Genomic DNA, 26,684 nt, shown 5'->3' with positions numbered 1-26,684 from the left:
AGAGCCCGTGCTCCGCAACAAGAGAAGCCACCGCAACGAGAAACCCACACAGTGCAACGAAGAGTAGCCCCTGCTCAGCACAACTAGAGAAAGTCCGCGCGCAGCAACGAAGACCCAACGCAGCCAAAATAAATTTTAAAAAAAATAGACAAAACAAAGGGGAATTGAAGAATTTGCACCATGCAAATGGCACCCATCCAATACTGAATGACAACCATGAGTCCAGCTGTGGGCATCACACTTCCAAATTCCATACTCTCCGTGGCAAGCAAGTCACAGCAGTGTGACAGGCTCTTGCATATACCCTGGAACCAGGGACACCATCATTGCATAAATTCAGTGCAAACCAGATTAAGCAATACTCGTAATGGAGCTGGGACGACCGGTGTAGATTGATTCAAACACTGTTAAATGCACATTTTTTAAAAATTGAAGTATAGTTGATTTACAGTGTTGTGTTAATTTCTACTGGACAGCAAAGTGATTCAGTTACACATATATATACATTCCTTTTTAATATTCTTTTCCATTATGGTTCATCATAGGATAGTGAATACAGTTCTCTGTGTTATACAGTAGAACCTTGTTGTTTATCCATTCTATACATAATAACTTACATCTGCTAACCCCAACCTCCCACTCCATCCCTCCCCCATATTTTAGATTCCACATATAAGTGATATCATATGGCATTTGTCCTCTTTCTGTCTTACTTCACTTAGTATGATAATCTCTAGTTCCATCCATGTTGCTGCCAATGGCATTATTTCATTCTTTTTTATGGCCGAGTAATATTCCATTGTATATATGTATCACGTCTTCTTTATCCATTCATCTGTTGTTGGATATTTAGGTTGCTTCCATGCCTTGGCTATTGTGAATAGAGCTGCTACAAACATAGGGGCAGATGCACATTCTTTATTTCAGATCTATGCTCCTCCCACCCTCTTAAAGTGAGAGCAGCAAGGAAGAAGCTGAGGAGGAGGTGATGACAGATGCATGACTTTTTTAACACAGTGACCCTGTCCTCCAGCAAATGTGGCCCAACTCAGTGGCTCTAACTCTGAATTATCAAATCGGATTCCCTTTTCCTGGGCAGGAGCTAGGATAGAGAAGTGAAAGAGAGAAGGGAAGAGTGAGAGGTATTGCTGGTAAGCAGGGGAAGAAGAAGGAGCTGCGACAGATACTTTCCACTGAAACTACTTTCTTTACATGTGTTTAACTTAAAGTCTTTGTTTAAATCAGGCAAAAGTCTTTTTGTACTCACGTTCATGAAAGAAAACAGGCTATATGAATAGGGTGGGTCACACGAGTTCCATCTGAGATCTCATTACATTACTAATGTAATAATGACATTGGATTTCTGGTTTATTGGGAGTTTGTGGAGGCCCTGCCACCCTATTCTTGTCCCCTGGAGGTCCAGGATCACATCTGCTTTATCTTTATAACCCTTACAGTGCTAGAACAAGGTCTGTGCTTTATAAACATTTCTGGAATTGAGACTGATAGGCTGAAATTGACAGGAAATTGACACTGAAATTGATAGGTGGAGGCTGTATTCCTGAAGTAGGTAATTGGTAGTCCAGATTTCACCCCTCCATCCCAGGATCTAGATGGACCTCCTTGGAGATTAGAGCACAAATTTCATCACAGGGGTCGCCAAGCGGGACTGCATGAATCTCCCTGAGCTCGCACACATGTTCCACTGGCCCCAGAGATGGACTTACTGGGAAGGCAATGAAGCTTAAAATTAAGGGCCTTGCATGGGCATATACACACTAACAAACTTAGTAAGGTAGATAGCTAGTGGGAAGCAGCCGCATGGCACAGGGATATTGGCTCGGTGCTTTGTGACAGCCTGGAGGGGTGGGATAGGGAGGGTGGGAGGGAGGGAGACGCAAGAGGGAAGACATATGGGAACATATGTTTATGTATGACTGATTCACTTTGTTATAAAGCAGAAACTAACACACCATTGTAAAGCAATTATACCCCAATAAAGATGTTAAAAAAAAAAAAATTAAGGGACTTGCACTGGTGCTATGGGTGCCAGGAGGAGCTGAGAATTCTCGAGAGTTCCAGGTGGGAAAAGGAAACCAGGATGTAACTAGGAGGCATTTCTGAGTTGCCATTTCCAGTCAGTTGACTTCAGGGTCCCACGAGAAAGAACTGAGTCTTCATACTCTAGTCAGTTGTCAATCAGAGGTGATACGCTACATTACCCACCACATTTCTAATTTAGCACTCATTTTTTATTTTTAAAAATTTTTTCCATTATGGTTTATCCCAGGATATTAATATAGTCCCTTGTACTATGCAGTAGGACCTTGTTGTTTATCCATCCTATATACACCAGTTTGCATCTGCTTAACCCCAGCCTCCCAATCCATCCCTCCCCCATCCCCTTTCCCCTTTAGTAACCATAAGTTTGTTTTCCATGTCTGTGAGTCTGTTTCTGTTTCATAGATATGTTTATTTGTGTCATGTTTTAGATTCCACACATAAGTGATATCATATGGTATTTGTCTTTCTCTTTCTCACTTACTTCACTTAGTATGATCATCTCTAGTTGCCATTTGTAGCTGCAAATGGCATTTATCATTCTTTTTTATGGTTGAATAATATTCCATTGTATATATAGACCACATCTTCTTTATCCATTCATGTGTAGCTGGGAGGGGTGGGTGATGTGACAGATGACACTGCCATGATTAGATTCTGTTCTATGGTCAAAGTAAAGAGGTTTTGCAGGTATAATTAAGGTTCCTAATTAATATGACTTTGAGTTAATCAAAAAGGAGTTTATCCTGGATGTGTCTGGCCTAATCAGGTGAGGCCTTTAAAAGAATCTTCCCTGAGAGTGAGATTCTCCTGCTGGCCTTGAAGAAGCAAGCCACGATGAGTTCTAGAGCTGCAAGGAACTGGATTCTACCAACAACCAGTGAGTTTAGAAAAGGATGCTGAGCCTCTGATGAGACCACAGCCCCAGCCAACACCTGGATTGCAGCCTGTGAGGTCCTGAGCAGTGGGCCAGCAGCGCCAGGCCCTGAATCCTGACCCATGGAAACTGGAGACAAGAAACGTGTGAGGGCTTCCCTGGTGGCGCGGTGGTTAAGAATCCGCCTGCCAATGCAGGGGATACGGGTTCGAGCCCTGGTCCGGGAAGATCCCACATGTCGCGGAGCAACTAAGCCCGTGCGCCACAACTACTGAGCCTGCACTCTAGAGCCCACGAGCCACAACTGCTGAAGCCCACAAGTTACAACTACTGAAGGCTGCATGCCTAGAGCCCGTGCTCCGCAACAAGAGAAGCCACAGCAATGAGAAGCCCGCGCACCACAACAAAGAGTAGCCTCTGCTCGCTGCAACTAGAGAAAGCCCGCACGCAGCAACGAAGACCCAACGCAGCCAAAAATAAATAAATAAGTAAATTGGAAAAAAAAAAGAAACATGTGGGCTGTTGCAAGCTGCTAGATCCATGGTAAGTTCTGACACAGCCTTAGGTACCTGAGGGCAAAGGAAAGGAAAGCCAAAACCAGGGAAAAGGATTTGGGATTACCTGGTATCATCAAGAATGGATGCAGAAGGGGGCAGGGTAAAGAGAAGGACCTAAAACACGCAGGAAGAATTGTTCTGGGTAATTATTATTCTTCCAGGTGCATTATTTTGTTTCAGTGCCCCAACACTTCTGGGAAGTGAGCATTTCTAACTCCATTTTACATGAAGATGCCCAGCATCTCAGAAGACTTCCATCACTTACTCGAGGTCACAGAGGTAGCTTAGATGCAAATGGAGAGCTTCCCAGCAGCTCATGTCTCTCCCTTACATCACATCGCATCCCAGGCTCACGCCAGGCCTCGGGGATAGCAAGGCCCCCGAGAAGTGCTGCCAATGTGGTCCAACTGCAGGACAGAGCCTGGGGGCCTGCCGTTGCTGCGTTAGCCCGCTGCTCCCAAAGCACGGCAGCTTGGGACATCTGTTTCCCTCGGGAACATCCTCTTTAAATTCCACCAAAAACGTTTTTTTTTTTTCCACAAAAAATGCTTGCATAGAGGGGGGAAGGATGAGCTTCTATATGAGCATATTTATATCCACAGATATTCCTCGCCATAGGGGGTATAAATCCCAGAGGGCTGATGTCAGCAGCTCCATGCTCCGATGGGAAACTTGAGGAAGGCTATGGTTACCAGCATTTCCCAAACTTACTCAGAAAAGAAACCCCCCACACACACACGCACACGCACACACACACGCTCTCGGGCCTGCAGAGGGAAAACAGTCCACTCCTGTCCAACTCATCTGGGTCAGGCAGACCCTTATCCCGACTTCCACTGCAAGAATTCTCCGCCAAGTTGCCATGTATCGCTCCACAGCCCTCGGGATAATAATCTGTTTGGCTTTTTTTTGTTGAATGTGGCTCTGAATAGTTTTTTCTCTGCTCAGATAATTTAGCAATATTCCTTCTCCCACCGGTCTCCTCCCTGTCAAGGACCTCCCTGCCATAGGTATCTGAAAGCTGGCCAGGGTTCTTCCAGGCTCCTGGTCAGCTCTATTCCCAAACCTCCCTCCACTTGACCTCTTTTCATTGAAGATCACGAGCCTGGGATTCAACTGAGGACAAGAACAGGCGGGTAGGAAAAGGGGTCACTCTGTGTCACAGATACCGTAATGCCCCTACCCCCTATGTTCACATCTTAAACCCCAGGAATCTGTACGTTACATCACATGGCAAAGAAGGGCTAAAGATGCAGGTGGAATGAAGGTTGATAATCAGCTGACCTTACAACGGCGTTTATCCAGGTGGGCCCCGTATAATCACAAGGTCCTTAAAATGAGGAGGGAGGCAGAGACGAAAGGGCAGGGCCATATCACGTGAGAAGAACTTGACCCATCATGCTGACTTTGAACGTGAAGAAGCCAGAGACAAAAAACATGGGCGCCCTCTAGAAGCTGGAAAGGGCAAGGAAACTATTCTCCCCTAAATCTTCCACAAGGGAAAGTAGTCCTGATAATACTGTGATGTCAGCCTAGTGAGACCCACTAAGGACTTCTGACCTCCAGAACTGCAAGATAATAAATTCTTGTCGCTTGAAACCACTCAAGTTGTGACAATTTATTCCAGCGGAACTAGGAAAGAGATGCCTTGTGTATGTGTGTTTCATAATAACTGAGATACTCATGCACATCTTATCCTCCGTAAACGGCCTCTGGGGACAGGCCTCTATCCCCAAGAGGAACAAGGATGGGATTGCTCCGCCTTTCTGACATATCAGGAATTAAGTGGTCTAGTCCAGAAGACCTCATTTATACCAACGACTGGTCAGTTCCAAAGGGTGAACTCAAGGATCCGAGAATTTGGGCAAGGCCCAAACTCAGAGCATTAGAAGCTGTCCCAGGAGCTGTGGTCATATTAGGTCTTCATCTGTCACCCACGGATCTTTGAAGGGTTTAGCACTCTCAGACATAAGCAGGCGTGCATGTAGTAGATGATACTTCGACGCCCACGTGCACAGAAGGTTGCAAATAAATTCAACCCAACACTATGTGTGTATATAGTTCCGTGTTATTTTCTGTGCTGCCAACGATTAAGCAAGCTTCTCGAGAGCATGTCTTTATTTTATTTACAGACGAGCCTATCACACCTGGCACATTCTGGATGCGCAATCACTTGGTGTTGGATTCGGGACTCACTCGTGGGAAAAGTCTTTTAGCCTTTACCAGCTGAGCCCAAGCCCGGCTCGGACATCCCTCTGCTCCAGAGACCCTCCCTCCTTGAGTCCCACTCTACTGAGCGCCCCAAAAGGGCTTCCAACTCGTGTATCTCCCCCAGGAGAGAGAGCACTGTGTCCTGGCTGCACCTGCAGACAGCCTGAGTCAGGTTTGTCCAAAAAGAGCATATCCCAGAAAAATGAAAGGCGTTTCGTTTTCTCCGTGGACGTGTATCCAGGTTTGATACGGGACTGCGACATGTATGCTCCGTCTCTGCCTGCGCAAACGGAGAGAGAATGTGCTCACCCTGGTGCGTTGGAAGCCTCGGTTATTTGCCAGGGGTCCAGCCTGCTTGCCAAGCTCGGTGCGCCCCGGGTGCGCGGGCGCGCAAGTCCCCTCCCGGGGTGGGCCACGCCCGCCGCCCGCCGCCCGCCGCCCGCCTGCCAGGCTGCAGGGATGGAGGCCCCCTCTCCCCCGGGGTCCCCACCCTCCCACCTGGCCCGCCCACCTGCGCGCCTGACGCTACGCGGCGCCCCTGCCCTCCCCGCGGCTCTCGGCTCCCGGCTCCGCCCCCCGCGCGCGCCCTCCGCATCCCTGCCGCCCGCCCCCGCGCCGCCCGCAGCCAAGAGTTCAGACCGGCTCCCGGGACTCCTCCGGCTGCTCCGCGTCCCGGGCCCCGCTTGCCACTCCTGATTGGCTGAGCTCCTGTCAGTAGTAAAAGAGGATCAGATAGCAAACTGGGGACCTTCATAAAGGCGTGGTGGGGATGCTCGAGGAGCGCGGGCAGCCTATGACATCAGCCGCGCACGCCTGGGATGCCGCGGCGCCCCGCCAGACCCCGAGGAGGCGCAGGGTCCCGCCAGCTGAGAGTGGCGTAGCCCCGCGCGGCGAGGCCGCCACTTTTCTGGGGACTCTGGTTTCGGTCACTGGCTGCCACTGTACTCCTACCCGGGGGAGCTCGCGGAGAGTTGGATGAATTCTGGGTTGTTAACTGCGGTCAACTGGGCTCCCGGGAGCCCGTACCTGGTGGAAGTCAGGGGCCATCTGGCCAAGGGACCAGCGGCTCGCTGAGACTCAACATGACACTCCTGGGGTCTGAGCACTCATTGCTGATTAGGAGCAAGTTCAGATCAGGTAGGGCTAAGGCACTTGGCATTCCTTCTTCAACTTTTCCTCTTCTGCACGTCTCAATTCCACACTGCTTTCCAATAAATGTTTCAAAGCCAGCGCCTTGGCTACTTCAACTCTGTTCCCCAAAAGCACATTTGGCAAGTGAAGAATTGTATGTGCCTTGGGGGGCCTTTAATGTCTTCTGTTGTAAATGCTTTGAGTCACAGAGTGTGGTTTTTGTTTGTGAAAAGGCCAGTCCTTTTACTTTTGTCTCTCTATTTGCGAGTAGAAATTCTGGAGGGGTCCATCCAACAGGAATAACCTTGAAAGTGAGCAAATAGGGGATTTCAAGTTGGAGAGCTGCACAGTATCAGTCAGAATTGCTGAGACAATGAACCTGATGCTGTTGTATTAGATACAGGAGTCACTTCAAATGGAGCTAATCCAAACAAATGTATTTCCCAAAAAAAGTCACTTGGGGGAAGTAAAAATAGCAAATTTGGAGCACACCAAGTATTTAAAATGACATCACTGTAGGAAAAAAAGAAGTCCAGTGCCACAAATATTTTTTCCCAAACCATCTGATGTTTATAAATGGAGACTTTTCCCCCAAATTTCTGTGTTAGTGGTGATAGAGGAACTTCTCAGAGGACGCTGAGTGAAGGTGAGTGGAGAGGAGACGGGCCTTTAACTGCCTCACACATAGGGTGGTAACTCGCCCCTGGAAGGTGTTGATGTGTGTGGGTCTCCACACTGAGACGGGGAGACTTCTTTGGTTCTTTGTCAATAGCTCTGTATAGAATATCGGTTTTATAAAAGTGGTAACAAACTGCTCAGTAAACGGTACAACTTCCGCTTAGAAGATGGGTTACTTTATATAAACTGTGATGTGAACATTTCCCATAACAGGTGTTAGAAGGATGCTGGCATAGTTTGCTAAGTTTTCCATAGCCCTTCTAAGTGGGATCACGCAGCATTTCACTTGGACGGATGTTACCAAAAAATGAGAAGAGTGGATGCTGGAAAGTAGGGTCCTCTGGGACTTGCTTAGATGCCCCTGGCTTTTAGATGTCTGTGGGGTCCACTGGAGATTTTCTATGGCTCTGTACCGTCAAAGCGAGATGAAAACTTGAGAACAGAGGCAGCTACAAGACTCAGTGCTCCGAAGATCTGGGGCCGGTCTGTCAGGGACTAGGTTCTGCAGTGGATTAATCCATCCTTTCCTTTCCGTGGTGAGGTGAGGCAGGTTGGTCTGTTAATCCACTAGAGACATGGCCAAATGGCCACTGCTTTGCAATTTGGTCAAAACCGCAGGGCAACACTGCCACCTTTCTGAAGAAGAGAGGATGTGGATTTGTTTTGCAAGAAGCTACGCTCATTTCAAAGGCACCCTTGCCAGTTTCCTGCAGGGGCAGGGGAGGAGCTGGTTTGTCTCTAGATGGACTTGGTGATGTACTTGATAGTAGAATTGTGAAACAGACTTACCAAACGAATGCTTCCTTCAGCTGCAGTGCAGAGGCAAGGAAGACAGTGCTCCTAATTCCTGCTTTGCTGGGTCTGTGGAGTCCTGGTGTCTCCCAGGTGGACCCTGCAGACCTAGACCCTGGAGCTTCCGAGAATTCCGATGGCAGCCTCACTTTGGTTTTTTTTTTAAACTGGGACAGGCTTCTGTGTCACAGGAAGGATTGCTTTGGGAAGACATGCTATGCTATCGAAGCAGACATAGGCAGGCTTAATCCTCTACCTTTGATAAACAGGGAAACGGGGTCTGGAAATGGACAGAGTGGTTTGGTCCTCTGAATGCAAGGGGTTGATAATCTCCTAAAAGATAGAGAAGAAGACAAGTTGAATGTAAAACTAAGTAAATGTAGTGTTGAGGATGGGGATTATTCTTCCTGGAGATAATTACAGCCCTAGCTGCGGGAGCACAGAAGTCTGGCTGGCAGCATGCGAACAAGAGGGCCTCTTCCTACGAGTCCTCGATTTATTTTATGGCTAACAATGAATAAAGAAGGCCTCTTCTCTGTTTTGATTTCTCTCTCTTTCTCTCTTGTTTTCTTTTTTTCCTCCTCTTTTCTTTCACAAACTACTCAAAATGTGAACTCATAAAACTCTATCTCAGGGCTAATGTTCGCTTTGACAGTGGGTTCTGGTGTATTTCATTTAAAAAGTTTCAAACAAAAAATACAGGAAACGAAATTGATCATACCAAGGGGCCTGTGTGTAGGGCTGGTTTGTAAGGGAACAGGTAACTAACTGTTCTGACTCTGAAACTGACATGTATGGTAACAGCTTGCAACTGACTTTCTATAAGCTGTATTCCAGTGACCTTGTTATTAACTGCCAATCGGTGCTACTGGAGCAATAAACATGAAAGTTTACATGGGCCAACGTGTTTAGTGATATAAACTCATCTTACTGGAGAGGCCGCAGGGTTTCACAATTGAATGTGCAGGTCTAGTACCAAACTCTGGGTTTTTAGCAGGTACTTCTCCTTATCGGCCGTATAACCTCGAACCTTAGCTAAATTACGTAACTTTATCTGCCTCAGTTTGCTTCGTTTGAATGATGAGAATGATTATAGGATTGTTGTGATGATTAAATGTGATACTACAAGTAGAGCATTTAGAAAAATGCCTGGCACTTAGTAAGCCCTCAAAAAATATTGTTCTATTATTTAAATTCTTAGGCAGGGTGATCCTGGGTTTGTCACTTCTTCTCTCTGAGTCTTGGTTACTTCATCTGTAAATGTCAGGGTTGGACTAGGTGATTTCTCAGACCCTCTAGAAACATTTTATGGTTCTCTGAAAATGCAAAGATTGGGAATAAGCAAAATTGTGATTGGGCTGTGTACCAGTTGGGCATAAATCAGAGGCAGTTTACTTAAATGCAGTCATTAGCGTTGCTTTTAAACTAACCACATTTTTATTGTTTTTCATCTTTTCACTGTTGTTATGTCAGTATCTGTAATCAGTATCACTGTCAGTAATTTTCCTCAATACCATAATCCTTGTGTCAGTAAGACACAAGGACCCATACGTGTGTACACACACACACACACACACACACACACACACACACACACACCATGCACAAAGGATCAAAAGGAGAGAGAGAGGTCCATTAGTGGGTTTCCCTTCTAAAGAACTATTGTGTTTCTTTTGCTTTTTTCTCTTTTTCTCTTCTCCCCAAACAGCTCATACAAAGGGAGACTCTGCTTCCTGCCATGACCTTACCTCCATCCCCCGAAAATTTAGGGCTGTCAGATTTCGCAAATAAAAATACAGGATACCTAATTAAATTTGAATTTCAGATAAACAATGAATAATTTTTTAGCCTATATTGGGAGCATACTTTCACCTGAACTAGGCACTTTGCATTTTCTGTGGCAACTAGGCTATAAAACTATATATATTTACCTAATTTAATTGACCTTTTCAGATCTCATTTTTGTCATCTACAAAACAGAGGATTTGACTGGTTCATCTCTGCAGTTGCTTCCAGCCCTAAGATTTGATATTTTCCCAAATGAACGTCCCTGAGTACTTCTGTAAACTTTTGAAGACTATAAACTTCATAGAAGTGTTACTATGACATTTTTTAACTGTTGTATCCTCAGGAACGGGACATAGAGTAGATGCTCAATAAATTTTTCTCACGTGGATGAATGAATAATTCACACCTGCCATCTTTATAATTAATCCATTATTATTCTAAGATATGATTATTCTAAGACAATCGTTTCAATTGCTTCACGTGTTCAGTCTTCTTTTCTAAATTTCCTTGATGACTTTTGGGTGTGACGTTTACTGGAGCACAAATATCTATTCCCAAATTCCATTTTGCTATTGAAATGACCAGTAGAATATTGGTATATATTCTAATATTAAAACAAAGGTGAATTTTGAAGTAAAATTATTTCAGTGATATAAAAATTTACTACTTGTTTACTTAATGTGCTATCAGAATATCTCTCATTTGCCCACGGTTACAACATTTTCCTGTAACCACAAAGGCAGAGCCTTCTATATGCCAGGTGCTGTGACAGATACCGGGAATTCAAAAATGAGTAAGATTTTACCCCTGCACTCAGAGCTAACTCTAAGCTAATAAACGTAAAATATACAGGATAATCCCCCTATTTTAAAAGGTCAGTTGATCAGCAGCCTTAATTCCCCTGTAACAAAAATACCATAGACTGGGTAGCAACACAACAGAAATCTATTTTCTCACAGTTCTGGGGGCTGGAAGTCCAAGTTCAGGGCGCCATCATGGAAAGGTTCTGCTGAGAGCTCTCTTCCTGGCTTGCCGACGGCCACCTTCTCGCTGTGTCCTCACATGGCACGGAGAAAGAGAGACAGGCAGACAGCGAGCTCTCTGATCTCTTCTCACAAGGATACTAATCTCATCTTGAAGGCCCCACCATCAGGACCTGATTTAAACCTAATCATTTCCAAAGGCCCCGCATCTCCAAATACTATGACATATGGGAGTTAGAGCTTCAACATGTGAAATCTGGTGTGTGGAGGACACATTTCAGTCCATAGGACCATGTAAGGTAACATATTCATTGGTTCCAGGGATTAGGATGTCGACACCTTCGAGGAGGGGACATTATTCTGCCTGTGACAGCAGCTTCCAATAAGGCATTCCTAACTGTAACCCCTCCACATGCCTCTCTCCTGCAGACTTTGTTCTATAGCACTTTTCCTTTAATATAGATTATTCAGCCATAAGACCTGTGTTTTCCCCAGGGAGGTCCACAGAAGACTAACTCCACAGTACGTTCAAGTTGTTCAGCAGGAAATTTAAAAAAGAGGGAAGCAAAGTACAGTGAAAAATTAAATTGGATTTTTAATTGCAGGATTTCTGAAGCCCTTACTATTTCTCATGTCTATTATGAGCTTCTGAAAGGCAGGGATTCCGAGACATGCTTCACCTTTATTCACACAGCATCTCAGAGGACAAGTTTAGCTGGACAAACACATCGTGGAGAATTCTTTCTGGACAGAAAAACTCACGGTTTCCGACAGTGATTTCTCTCATGGGGTTAATCTCTGTGTCTAGGAAGCTGGCAAGCCCTCCGCACCCAGCCAGGTGCGCACTCTGTTGCTTTTCCTTCCTGGCTGCTTCCTCCCGTGCTGGGTCCCCCTTTCACTGCTCAAACCTCCGTTATTTATTGGCACCAATGCCCCACCCCGGGAATATCCATCAGAGGATTATACCCCATGTTCCCAAGGAGCTCACAGGCAACCTGAAAGGTGCTGAAAAAATGCTATACGAGAGCTACGTATTTATTCATTCATTCAACAAACATGCAGGAATATTTCTTCCATGTTTCCCTTGTAATGGAGACTGTGTTAGGAGCTGGGGGTTCGACTGGGAAGCAGAAAAGACCCATCCCATGTCCTCACGTGGAATGTTAGAGCTGACCCTCTAATACCCTGTGCGTGGTTCCTGCAAGCCTTCTAGAAGTCCACATGAGAACACAGTTACCGGGATTTTAAAAGATGAGTGTGTTTTAAGTCCTAAATGGGACTTTTAAATCTTTTTTTAAAGCTAGTGGAACATTCAGGGGCCAGCCCATCTACTTCAGACCATTGCATTCACCTCATATACCAGGTGGTCTCCCCCAGCATCTTAATTACTGTAGCAAGAGCCCCAAACTGCCCCCCTGCACCTAACCTGCCTTATTATTATTATCCATAGCTCCTAGCACTCTGGAGGACACTAAACATTTTACTTGATCATTCAGTTATTTGTCCACCAGGGCAGGAATTTTTGTCTGTTCGTTTTCACTGCTTTATTCCCCCGGCACCTCGCACAGTGATTGGCGTAGATAAGGCACCATTAACAATGCCTTGAATAGATGCATTTTATTTTCCCCCACAAAGACTATTCAGAAACAAAAGTGACCAGTCTATGTTTTTATATAGATTTTAGGCATATTGAAGGAGTGGTGCTTAAGACTAGAACAAGAAAAGAATGAGTGAATATAAGCACAAAATTCAGAAAAGTAGTTACCTCTGCAGTAGGAGAGGCAAGGGGAAGAGCTAGGCGTGGAGCCTGAGTAGGAGAAAGGTTATTGGTGGTGGTCTTAGGTAGAGCAGTGGTGACGTGCACATTGATTATTCAGCAAATGAATTAAATAATGTTCATTCATGGGCCGATGATGACAGTGTGGCTTGGACCAGGGATGATGATGGATCCAATTATGTGTATCTGGGGTCTTTGAAAAAAATTGAAAACATAAGTTTTTTAAGACCATAAAGAGTGGCATTCATCTTTTATCTGCTACAGTATATGACAGACATAGTAAGAGTTTGTCAAATAGGACTGAACCAAATTGAATGGATTCTGATCTAATTGGGTTGAATTGGAGAACAACAGAAGTGCCTGGCAGAAGCAGAAGTGCTCAACCCAGCACTTGGAGGATTTTACATACCTCAAAGAAGCCAGACCTGAATAGGAGATGTTGGAACATGAAGGGGTCTTTCATCTTTATTTCCATCTTACTAGCACGAACTCACTGGTCCTCTAGCAGATGGTGACGAGCTTTTTTTTTTTTTAATTAAATTTTTTTTATTTTTTATTTTATTTTTGGCTGTGTTGGGTCTTCGTTGCCGCGCGCGGGCTTTCTCTAGTTGTGGTGAGCGTGGGCTACTCTTCGTTGCAGCGCGCAGGCTTCCCATTGCAGTGGCTTCTCTTATTGTGGAGCACGGGCTCTAGACGCACAGGCTCAGTAGTTGTGGCTCGCGGGCTCTAGAGCACAGGCTCAGTAGTTGTGGCGCACGGGCTCAGTTGCTCCGCGGCATGTGGGATCTTCCCGGACCAGGGCCCAAACCTGTGTCCCCTGCATTGGCAGGCGGATTCGTAACCACTGCGCCACCAGGGAAGGCCATGACGAGCTATCTTGAATCTCTGCCCAGATCAGGAAGGGGAAGCTGGCAGGTGTATTTCCCAGGTATCAGTCTTTCCAGTCTCATGCCCGCTTTCCTGTGGGCAGACCTGTAGGGGGAGCCCATCACGCCCACTCTCTGACTCCATGATCTTGGGAAAGTCAATGCTGCTCGCTGGGCATCTGTTTCCATAGTGGTAAAATGATCCCTGCTATTTGGGAGGGAAAGAGTTTTGTAGAATTATCGAGGCTTTCTTCTGCAGAAAGACGTCTCTATTCCCCACGTGGGAAGGGACTCCTTGACCTGGTGGCAAGAATCGCACAAGAGAGAAGCATGGAGTAGTGGTTTTGATAGACGTAAATAGGATTTTAAAAAATAACCAAAGCCAGCCATTAGCCAAATGATAGTTTTTTGCAGCCTTATGATTTGAGTATTTAGTTTTTCAACTTTATTAAGCAGACAGTGTTTGCTTAAGTCAGTAATTTGCACTCATTTCTATTCTGATATCATCTAGAACAGCTGGTAAGTCAAGCTTTACCTAACTACATTTGCATTATCATTCTTAGAGGAAAATACAAGGGTCTCCAAATTTTTTATACTGTCATTTATTCCCAGAAATTCGGAATAAATAAGGCTGATTCCTGACTTTCATTTTTTACAGAGCACAGCAAAGTGCCCTCAGAAACCACTGAAGGAAGAATAATTGCATTCTTTTCTCCTGTTGGTTGAAGGAAGATAAATTCTCCTGTTTCTCTACAGATACCACTAGAGTAGTTCTCTCACGTTTCAATTACACCAGTTGACGTTTGCTGTATTCAGCCACCTTAGATCATTAGAGAAAGCAGTAGAATTCTAGCAGTAGAAGCAGTGGATTAAGCCACTGTAATATTGTAAAATATGTTTATTGGGTTCCCCCGTGTAGGACCTTAACCATCACTTGGTATGCGCAGCAATGATCAGCAAATACACAGACTCTCATGTCTTGCCTAACATCTCAGTTTGAACTGCCACTCAAACAAGTTATCCATCCTTCAGTCTGCATCTCTTTCGCCTTGGACTCTTAAGTAGTGCAAAGTCATCAGTTCTTTCTCATAAAATATAGTCCAGTAGCCCCCAGGAATATCCCTGTTTCACAGATAATGACTGGAAAATACCCCATAAGCTGTTTTGACGTTCCTACTTCCGGGAAACGCTATCCTTTCAGGAAGTCATTCGACTCTGTTGTCCTCATGACTGATTGGGCTGGTTTCTTGGTCTGAGGGAAAGTTCCACACGGGACCTTCCGATACTCAAGCTCCAGACAGGGCCGTGGGGCTTCAAAACAGGCTAACTCCAAGAGAATGCTATTCAACATTCATTGAACAATCATTTCCTCAGTACTTCAAATGTCTTTACTGTTTTGTGTTCCCTTCCTGCCCTTGTGCAGACAGGTAAAGAACTTTACAAAGCTGTGGTCAGGGCATACGCCTAAGTTAAACTCAGCCTTTTTAGCAGTCAGCACGATATCATAAGCAGTGGTCCAAACTGCTCCGTAGTAGCATAATTCTTGTTTTAAAGACTGTATCCTATTCCACCAAGTAAGTACATAATAATTCCACTTGTAGTGGAATGTTAAGCCAGTTATACTTTTTATGTTATAAATAACACTGCTATGGAAATCTTCATGCACATAGACTCTCTCTTCCTCTGGATTGTTTTACAGGATACTCATCCTTTAGAGGAAATAATCCAAGTGTGGGAATCATGGATAGGAATCTTTATGATCCGCTAGGGTAGCTTGTATTTCTGGAGCACTTAACAATGCCCCAAGCTTAACCTTAGTCCCTTTTCCACACGGCAGTGAATATTTGACCCTGTGATAGAACTAACTCAGGGTCATCTTGGATACTTATCCAATGCGGACTGCTGTTCAGTGAGTTTTCACACCTTTTCAGTCAAGAATGAAAAGGAAAAGGAGCCACAAGTACCTGATACCTTTGGAAACCTTTGGCTACCTCTGTGTGATCTGCTATTTGGGGACCAAATGTGACCGTATTACCAGATATGATTGATGCTTCGTCAAAGGAGAAGAGAACAGGACCAAGAGTTACTGGGAACCTGTTATCTATGACATTTTCAGTATCTCATTTAATCCTTACAGAAAATGCTATGAGACAGGTATGCTTATTCCGTTTTATAGATGAGGAAACTGAGGCTCAAGATGTCAAACAACTTAGTCGGAGTAACATAACTGGTAAATGGCAGAGACGAGGTCTGATCCCATCTGTGCCATGATGACCATCTCTGTCACAAGCTAAACCCTGCTTCTCCCACCCTCCCCCTCCACCGCCCATCCCCCCCACACACACTTGGCCCAGTGGATTTAATTCTACATTCCAGTGGAGTTCTGGACTACAACTTCAGGTTTATACCCAATTGCCATTATTGTCTGTGATTTTCTAAATAGCGATTTACTAAGCTACTTGTTTCTAATACTAATTAACCTGTAAATTATACATGCCATCTCTCCCAAATCCCAGGACTTTTAATGAAACTTGAGTATTTTAATCTCAGTTTATCTGATTAAAAAATTTCAAGAGATTTTTGAAAAACAACAACAACAGACTTGCCCTAAGACACTATACATGTAAGAAATATCAAATAACAGAAGAGTCCAGTGGCGGTTGCCAGGGGCTGGGAAGTGGGGGAAATAGGGAGAGGTTGGTAATAAAAGGGCACAGACTTTCAGTTATACAATAAATAAGTGACATGACATAAAATATTAGAAGACAGTTTTAAATTTAGCACCCTCCCCAAACACACACAGAAATGTCAGTAGATTCTAAATATCATGCTCATTTCTTGATCAAAAGGCAGTGAAAAAAAAAGTTTTTGTATTTTTAAATTTTTTATACAATTTTTAAGTTACTTTCCATTTACAGTTACTACAAAATATTGGCTATATTCCCCATGTTGTGCAGTATATCCTTGAGCCTATTTTATACCCAGTAGTTTGTACCTCCACTCCTCTACCCCTTTATTGCCCCTCCCCCCTCCCACTGGTAACCACGAGTTTGTTCTGTGGGTCTGCTTCTTTTTTGTTACATTCACTAGTTTGTTGTATTTTTTAGATTACACCTATCAGTGGTATCATACAGTATTTGTCTTTTTCTGACCGACTTACTTCATTTAGCACAATTCCCTCCAAGTCCATCTATGTTGCTGCAAATGGCAAAATTTCATTCTTTTTTATGGCTGAGTAGTATTCCATTGTATAAATAGACCACATCTTCTTTATCTATTCATCTTCATCCATCTGTTGATGGACACTCAGTTGCTTCTGTATCTTGGCAATTGTAAATAATGCTGCTGTGAACATTGGGGTGCATGTATCTTTTCAAATTTGTGGTTTTGCTTTTTTCAGATATATGCCTAGGAGAGAAACTGTTGGGTCATATGGTAGTTCTCTTTTTAGTTTTTTGAGGAACCTCCATACCGTTTTCCACAGTGGCTGCACCGACTTACATTCCCACCAACAGTGTACAAGTGTTCCCTTTAAAAAAAAAAAAAACTTTGATAGCTGAAATATTTTAAGCTCAGCAAGTTAGGGATCAAAACACACCGCAAAGCATTCAAGCATAGAACAAAGTCTAGAAGGATCCATTCTCAGTGATTATCCCTGGGTGGTGAGAAAATGAGTAATTTTTAATTTTTCTTATCTTCTTTCTTATATTCCTATATCCCTTATTTTGATGATCTATTCAGTGTCTCCTGTATCTTCTATAGTAAGCAGGAATAACTTTGGTAATACGTGAATTAGCAGCGGACATTGCTTGCGTATTGCGTTTTAAGCAATGCAGTCGTAGGAGATGAAAGATTCCTTAACTGAGGAGCCGCTGAAACAGGTTGGCTGAACACCTAGGAGGTTTAAGTTGTTACAAACTCCCACCAATCTGAGAGCACATTCACGTTCAGACTACAACCGAGAAAACTTGGTCTGCAGCTGAGACTGAACATTGGCACCCCCTCCGATTAATCTGTGTTGGAAAATTCTAATGTGTATATCGTGATACAAGCCCTACAGTCTCACTGACCTGGGGTCAGATCCTGGCTTCACCTTTCCTGGTCGTATGAACTTGAGCATATCCTTCAAGCTCTCCAGTCTTCCGTCTGTGAAGGTGGGAACAAAATTGCCTGCCCTGTGGAAATTTTGCGAGGCTTTAGTGAAATGACAAAAAAGGTATCGGACCTAGTGCAGGGATGTACTTGTGTACTCCGTCAATGGTAATGGTTTTATCCACGGATTAATATTCGTGATTATATCATTATTTATATCAATATGCTATAGGAGGTTAATCTGCAATATTTAAAATTACTTCAATATTATTATAAAATATCATATTGTTTCTAAATTTACAACCATCTTGTGGTTACCTCGTGAGACTTGCTGCTACTTCTCGTTTCTTTTTACCCCAGGTGGTGTTTGAGAATGTTGCATATACTCATTATCATTATAGGATTTACACCGTATTCTATAAAGTGATTTATGTACGTACTATCACTTATTCCTTCCCTTTAAAAGAAAATTTTGAGAAAGGCATTATTATCATTTTCATCCTCCAGACAGGGGTAGTTGTCCAGCTCAGGTCCTTATGTGTTTCCGACAAGAGCCCCAGGCCTTGTCTGGGACCTTGCAAGGTTACCAGTACACCCTTGTAATCGAAAATATTGTTCTGTCTAAAACTGAAACCAAGGCGAAGAGCTCTCTCCAGAGGGAACAGTGTTTGAGGATCAGACAGCACTCTGCTAAATTATAATACCTTTTATTTTTATGGTGCATTAAACTCGCAGGTTGATACGCTTATATTTTCATAACAGCTCTGTGCGATTACAAAACTGGTCGTGCCGATGAGATTGAGAGTCTGGGACATTAAGAAATCTGCCCAAAGGGCTTCCCTGGTGGTGCAGTGGTTGAGAGTCCGCCTGCCGATGCAGGGGACGCGGGTTCGTGCCCCGGTCCGGGAAGATCCCACATGCCGTGGAGCGGCTGGTCCCGTGAGCCATGGCCGCTGAGCCTGCGCATCCGGAGCCTGTGCTCCGCAACGGGAGAGGCCACAACAGTGAGAGGCCCGCGTACCGCAAAAAAAAAAAAAAAGAAAAAAAGAAATCTGCCCAAGGTTACTCATTAGATTTAGAACCAGAGTTCTGGGCTCCCAGAACCAAGTTCTCAGTGTGATCCTCTGAGGAACATGCAGCCTGGGAAGCCATCGATGGTGCAAAGATGGGCCGATGCCTGGCTTTTTCAAGGCCAGTGGCTCTCAGCAAAATAAATGGTCCCTCTGCTTAGAGCGTTCTTCGCACGTAGTAGCCATCTGCACTGGCTTCAAGGTTCAAAGGGCTAGATTAGAGAGAGGGGTGAAATTCAGCAAGTTAGATACGGTATTAGCTGGGAGAGGAGAACAGAATAGGCATAGAAATGGCAAAGCAGCCTTTGGCTTTAGTAGAATACCAGTCTCTGTAGAAGGTTCTGGTCTTAGCACATAGACTAGAACCCAGCGCTATGGAATGTCCCAGAGACAGAAAATGTTCTTAAATGTTATGTTTGGTTGTTTCAAAACCTTGTAAAAACAGTAGAGCCAAGATTATTTTCTAACGCTTAAAAAAAATTTCAATATACCTACATTTACTATTTTCTCAAACTTTAAAGGTACAGTATATGTGTACATATATATATATACTCACACTACTATATGTTATATATATTTATATCAATCACTATTATATATATCATGATTATATAATGGTGTGAGTATATAATATACACATATGTCTATTGTATATTATGTATATACTGTACACTTCATATGACGAGTCACAGATCGATATTCTTTGTAGTGTTATACATGCTACAGAAAAATTGAAGGAAAAACTCAAAATGCTCAACAAAGGGAGAATGTTTGAAGACACTGAAATGTAATATAACGTGCATGTTATATATGGTACTTTCAAAGAATAGCTAATGAAATGGAAATATGTTTTATAACCAGAAGAGGCAATATATGCTTTCAGTGCTAGCACAGTATACCACACGCTTCACTTAGGATCTCAAAAGAACTTCAGTCTCTATTCCAGGACTACAGCGACGTGGAATGAAAAATTTCCCCTTAATTTGGAGAGAATTCCTTTTCCTTGCCCTCGTAAAGCACACCCTTGGTTCCAAGTTCTAATACCAGTTCTCATCCAGGTATTCCCTGGACGCCTGCGTTCACCTCTTGAATGTTTGTGTAGTCATTTATCCCAGCTCACGGAGTCTTAGTTTGATCACGGCAGTGACCCTGTGAAATGGGTCTAATGATACCTTCCTTAGAGGGATGGGAAAATGAGTTTCAGAAAGGGTTCGTGACCCACTGAAATTCACACGCAGAAACATGGCAGAGCAGGGCTGAACCTGGATCTTGTGACCCCTCCCAATGAATGGTGGACCCTGGGAGGTGAAAATCAGAGTCCCTTTCCTCCAGGACCACCCCCCACCCCAGCACCAGCTTTCAAGGAAAGCAGGTCAAACAGCAGGTTCTGGTCCCCCAGGCCCCTCCTGCCCCCCCCACCCCGCCCCGGGGTGGCACGCTGTCCACCTAATTCACTCGTGGCTCTAGGCCATGGAACACATAAACAAGTGGGGAAAGCCTCCGGAGGAATCTTGATGCCCACATGGAACCATTTGTCTTCTGAAATGATTGTTTGAAATTGTTTATGTCAGTTGCCGAGTTTCTGTTGCACGCTTCAGGGACCTATTTGTGATGGAGGAAAAAATTTCCCTGCAGCCGAGTGGTCAGGGCTCAGCGGGCAGTTCTGGTGGCAGCATGGCCTGACGCCAGCTGGTCCTCCCCACACGGGGGTGGCTCTGGGGAGATGCACCGCAGTCCCAGTAGAGCACCCCAAGAATGATTGGGTGCTCACTGTTTGCTGGGTACTGCTTTCAGTGCCTCACATGTACGAACTGAATCCACACAACAGTCCTGTGGGGTGGTACCTTGGGTCCCCCTCCATCCCGCCACATTCACCGATGGAGAAATTGGAGAACCCAGCCCCGAAGGGCATTTCATAGGACTCCACGACTAGTAAATGGAAAAGCTAGGACTTGAACATATGCACCCCTGGCTTCAGAGCCTACGTCTGCAACTCCTACTCCGTACTGATTCTCACAGGCATCTAGGCTGGCCGGAGCTGGCTTTCTCATCCTGTCCTCCCCGAGAGCAGGCAAATGGCACCTTCTGTCCCCTTAGTGACATCGTCAGCCCCACAGCACACCCACTCGAGGCCTGCGTTCCTCCTGCCTGTAGTGTCTTGAGATGTTGTAACATAAAAGCCCTCAGCTCACAAACCTGGCAGCTGGCTGCGTGAGAGAGAATTCCTTTTGAGGCATGAATTAGTCTTCTTCAAATGTTTTGACAAACTGAGAGTGTGGTGCTTAGGGAAAGGATCGCTTCGCACTGTTTGTGTGAACAGACATCCTTCTCAAACTTGAGACTGTGTGTGAGGCTTGATCATTGAAATAACTGCATGGTCATTCTGAGCTGGTGCTCTTTGGATGTGAATATTCCCCTGGTTTTTACCCAACACGTGCCCAGTGCTGGAAGCTGGCCTGGATTCGTGTGTCTCAATCTCCTCGAAGGAAGCAGAGTCGGGACATCTCGTGAGATCAAGAAAGAACAGTGGTGCCTGGTCCCAGCCTCTTCCCTGCATGTCTGCTCATCTGTGAAGACGACTAACGCCAGTCCGGCAGCCCAGGCTCCCCTTCTCCATCAGACCACAAAGGGCACATCAGTCACCTGATCGTCATTTTCTCTGCCTCTTCTCTCGATGCCCCCAGCAATGGACGGGTACCCAGTCAGCTTCTGTCCTTCTTGTTCACCGTGACCATGTGGCTGCACACAGGGCAACGCTTGGTCAAGGGAACAGTTATTCTTGGTACCTGGACTCTGAAGGCAAGGAGCAGGGTGTGCTCAGATGTCAGCAGGACACACAAAAATAATCCCTGGCTTTCAGCCTTGTTTGGGGAACACGGCCAGGCTTGGGGCAGGAACAGTGTAGACAACGTGGCCTAAAAGGCCACATTCTCTCAGTTCTCATCCCCCCATCTCCTCTGTACTAGGCGGGTTGATGCCCGTGTACCATCAGACCCACGAGTGACGCAGCCTGCTCCTGGGAAGGGGGTCTGTCCCAGAGTCGGAAAATGCCGGGGAAAGGAAAGAATTCTGTGGGTGGGCCACAGGGAAAGGAAAGAATTCTGTGAGTGGGCCACCCGATGGGCAAGGAGAGAGCAGTTATTTCTACAGTCTGTGTCCGACAACATCAGCTCCCAGCTCTGAGCATCCCTGAAACCTCCAGTGGTGGTCCTGCTTGTTACTTGCCAGGAGATCCTCCATTGCCCTGTGCCTGACGGTGTCCTTGAAGGCAGTGACGTCGAAGTCGGGGGTCGTACGTGAAGGTTGATCCAAACTCAGGGTGGAGCTCAACAAAAAGAAGTTCAAGGCCAAAATTTTGGACAGATACGACTGCCCCTTCTGAGGGGAGAGCTTTCAGCCGACTATCGCTCTGTCGTGTCCAGGGCTTGTGGTCTTTACCTGGCATCGGCTAGAGAGGACGCCACATTAACAGCCATCCAGGATGCTTCCCGTGACGTGCTTAACTTGGCCGCCTGGGTCTGCCAGCATCGTGCTCTGGGGTGTATGTTCTGCCACCTCTACAGACCCTAGATCTGCACCCCTAGGAGTTTTGACTCGTGGACCAGGATTTTAAAATAGATCTCAAAGCTTTGCTTGCTTGTGCTGGTAGCTTTCCACCACCACCGGCAGCCCCCGTTCAATACTAATCGGCAGGGAGCTTCTTGGTTTGCAACCAGTAGAGAATTAAATCTTGAACAAGCTTAAACAAAGAAAGAGCACTTACTATAAGCATCCCGGGCTGTCTCATGGAACTCGGCAACAGCAATGTGGTTGATACTTGGAGGAGAATGAGCTGGAATTGGGGATTGGAATACCTTCAGGCCACTCTCCCTGGCTCTCCCCATCCCTGTTGGCCAGCTTCACCATTTTCCCAGTTCACGTGGTTGAAAACGGCCACTCCCGACAGCTCCCAAGTAGACAGCTCTCGCCCGGTCCAATTTCCAAAATTCCTAGGGAAAAGCCCAATCTGGCTGGGGGGATGCCCATCCTTGGGGGAAAACTGAGATCAGGAAGAGAGGCCATCCTGTGGGAACATCTTAGCTACACAAAACCCACCTCCAGGGACTTCCCTGGTGGCGCAGTGGGTGAGAGTCCGCCTGCCGATGCAGGGGACACGGGTTCGTGCCCCGGTCCGGGAAGATCCCACATGCCGTGGAGCGGCTGGGCCCGTGAGCCATGGCCGCTGAACCTGTGCGTCCGGAGCCTGGGCTCCGCAACGGGAGAGGCCACAGCAGTGAGAGGCCCGCGTAACGCAAAAAGAAAAAAAAAAAAAAAAAAAAACCACCTCCATAGCAGATCAGAAAGGCATTTCCTTGTAAGTTCAGTGGAAAACCGTTCAGAAGAGAATGAAAGGCAGGTATGACTTGCTTCCTATTTTCTCTTTTATTCCTCACTCTGCCAGGGACTTTATTGTCAATATCTCCCCCTTTCTTATCAGGGGAGCCAAGTCTTTCGGAAATGGAAACTACCCATGCGTGCGCACGGATGCACACACACAAAATGGGCTGTAGTTCAGTAGAACTGAAAGGAAGCAAATTAAGTGCCATGGGCTTAACAACTCCATTTATTTATTTGCCTAAGTTTCCTGGGAGAAAAGACCAGAAAAGCCTCTCTAATTCCCAAACGATGTGAAGCGTCCCTTTCATAATGTACCCACAGTTGTGATTATTTGTTTAACGTCTTTTGCCTCCTAGGCTGTAAAATTTTCATAGGCAGAGTCAGTGACCGCTTTATTTGCAGCTGGATCTTTAAATGTCTAAAACGGTATCTAGATATTTAGTAAGAGATCAATAACTATTGAAAGAATGAAATGAAGGATGAATGATGTTAACGCACTCACCTTACTGCCAAGTTCCCAGATGGAAGCATGGCCTCAAAGCTCCTGATAGCCCTACCAATTTTGCTACCAATAATTATAGTAACAGTGCTTTAGTTTTTTGTTTGTTTGTTTGTTTGCGGTACGCGGGCCTCTCACTGTTGTGGCCTCTCCCGTTGCGGAGCACAGGCTCCGGACGCGCAGGCTCAGCGGCCATGGCTCACGGGCCCAGCCGCTCCGCGGCATGTGGGATCTTCCCGGACCGGGGCACGAACCCGTGTCCCCTGCATCGGCAGGCGGGCTCTCAACCACTGCGCCACCAGGGAAGCCCAGTGCTTTAGTTTTTGTGGTTTTATTTCTTCTTTGCCAAAGTCTGATGAAAGAAATTGTCATGTAAATTTGATTCACCTGTCTCTGACTCTGTCTCTCCATCTTTAATTTATTATCAAGACATAGTGATTCTTCTTTTCCACTTGTTTCTCAAATCGTCCCTCTCCTCTCCATTCTCACCACGTCCAAGTGACCTTTCTTGCTTTACCCACGGAGCCTGATAAGAGTCTTCACACCAGCCCCGTCTCCGCCATTCACGTTAACATGAGATTAGTTATCCTAAAATCTCAATGTTACCATATAGCTCTGCTGCTCAAAATGTGCCAAAATGTGCTCAAAATGGGCTTCCCAGGTGGCGCAGTGGTTAAGAATCCGCCTGCCAATGCAGGGGACACGGGTTCGAGCCCTGGTCCGGGAAGACCCCACGTGCCGCGGGGCAACTAAGCCCGTGACCCACAACTACTGAGCCTGAGCTCTAGAGCCCGCGAGCCACAACTACTGAGCCCGCGTGCCGCAACTACTGAAGCCGCGCACCTAGAGCCCATGCTCCACAACAAGGGAAGCCACTGCAGTGAGAAGCCCACGAACCGCAACGAAGAGTAGCCCCCGCTCGCCGCAACTAGAGAAAGCCTGCGCGCAGCAGTGAAGACCCAACGCAGCCAAAGATAAATTAATTTTTTTAAAAAAAGTGACAGTACTGCCGTCTTTCTACAGGAGAAAGTCTGAACACTTCAGCGTAGGTTTCAAGGCCCTCTTTCCATGAATCCCCACTTCCTTTTCCAGTATCATCTCTTACCGCCCCACGACAGGAGTCCCTCTCCTTGAAAAGTTGGTGTTCTGGGGCACACTACATATCTGGTGAGGGCCCAATGCAGCATTCTAATGTGGGGTCCTGTGTTCAAAATGATCACAATTTCAGGTGGTGACAGCACAGCGTTAAACTAAGCACAGGGCCCTTCTGAGCGTGGGATGCTCATGGCACAGGTCATATATGCTCATGAAGCTGGCTCTGGCCAGGAGGTACCATATGGATTCCACATTCCAATTTTTAGGCATGCTTTTCCCTTGATCAAGAATTCCCTTTATCACCCATCTTTCCTATAAGATTCTCCCTTGCAAATGTAAAGGTTCCATTCTTTTATCCTCGGTACCCTTCTGTGAATATGTATTCTTTAATCATGTGTTGCCTGACACTTTATTTATCTAACTCATGTGTGGGCATCTTCTCTTCTTCATTAGATTATTCATGCCTTAAATTACTGTGTATCATCCTCAGTGTCTGGAGATGTCTCAGCCAATAGCAAGGGACTGTTAAATACTTTTTGAGAGACTGAATTGGTAGCTTCATGGGGGGCATCGTAAAAATTCTGGGACCTTTGTAAAAATAATAGCTGTTTTGGGTCACATTTGCCTCTGGAGGTTCACTTTAAGACCCTGCATTTCACATCTGACTTCTTGGAACCCTCGATGGTATACTGCTCTGCTATCTTGCACTCTTTTTCCTGCACTTCGAATATAATGCTAAGAACTATTACAAGACGGTGTCATCATCTCATGGGGAGAACTCCTGAGATTAAGAAACATCTCAGAGGCTTGAATTTGGAGACATGCACAGAAAGACCCTGGTCAAAGATGAAACCAAAGGTCATGAAATGTTAACGCTCTTAGTAGGAAGCCGAGGTCTGCAGAGGTGACGTATGTTTGACCGAGGTCACACAGCTGTTTCATGGGAGCAGCAGGACCTGGTCCCCTGAACTCTCGTGTGACTTGCAGGGGACATCCGCTGTTGTATTCCAGCAGGCAGAGCTCTGGGTGATCTTCTAACCAGTACTCATAAGTACTTTGCCTGCGTGCAAATGAGAAATTCACCGTAGATGCAGGTTATTATTTTTTTTAATACAATTCACTTCGGTTTTCTGTGAGATTCTGGACTTTGGCATCTGTCTTCCAATATTCAGATGATAAAAAGGAATCACATTTAGACAGAGGGCATATTGTATATGCAGGACATGAAACAACGTATAGAGCAATGAGGATACAAGCAGCGTTACCGGTCTGACGGAATGATTGCTCTTGTGGTTGCCAAGGGATGCTGGCTGCTAGGCACGGTACAGAGGATTCTACCAGGAGACAAGAGCGCATTGTAATAAGGCGCTAAAGAAGCAGTGAGAGCCCACCACTAGCTGCTGATGGGAGAGGCTTCCCTCTGCTGCTGTTGCTAAGGAACCTTGGCGTGGTCCTCTGAATCGGAAGCTTTACCGCCTCTCGCGAGGCTTTACTCCCCCGCAAGGAGGGTTCAAAGGACCAAGTTGGGCTGGAGGAACAGGGTTCTCTTGATGCAATGGCAGCGCCGTTATCCGCCCCTCAGACCCTCGTTCCTGAGTAAAAATCACTCCGTCTGTTCCTAAGCAATGTCTCCTTGGAGGTTTGAGATTTTTAGGATCGAAATCACAAAAATAACATTTAAGTTGGAAGGGATTTAGGGACGACCCAACCCAATGATTTTTGAAACTACTCCACAGAGCTCTGACATTTCATGAGAGGTTTTGCTTTTACTGTGCTCCCTGGTACTGTTTTGTTTTGTTTTGTTTTTCCTTCCATGTAGGATTTCAGCTT

The 26,684-nt window shown here is 45.5% G+C and overlaps 1 protein-coding gene across 4 annotated transcripts in view; it reads left to right on the top strand.

The window, feature by feature from the left end:
* The first annotated feature begins 6,509 nt into the window (after positions 1 to 6,509).
* The window catches only part of MYOCD (myocardin), a 95,476-nt gene continuing 75,301 nt past the window's right edge, over positions 6,510 to 26,684 (top strand). For 3 of the 4 annotated variants that reach the window (XM_060132987.1, XM_060132985.1, XM_060132989.1), the window contains exon 1: positions 6,510 to 6,843. In XM_060132987.1, coding sequence (XP_059988970.1) covers positions 6,789 to 6,843 — 55 coding nt within the window. In that variant the 5' untranslated portion in view covers positions 6,510 to 6,788. The remainder of the gene's footprint in view (positions 6,844 to 26,684) is intronic. The other variant, XM_060132986.1, reaches the window with a different exon arrangement.

The sequence above is a fragment of the Lagenorhynchus albirostris genome, chromosome 20 (assembly GCF_949774975.1).
Source record: "Lagenorhynchus albirostris chromosome 20, mLagAlb1.1, whole genome shotgun sequence".
In the NCBI taxonomy this organism is placed as follows: Eukaryota; Metazoa; Chordata; class Mammalia; order Artiodactyla; family Delphinidae; genus Lagenorhynchus; species Lagenorhynchus albirostris.
The sequence above is the reverse complement of the archived record's forward strand: the minus strand, read 5'-3'. Positions and strand labels throughout refer to the sequence as shown.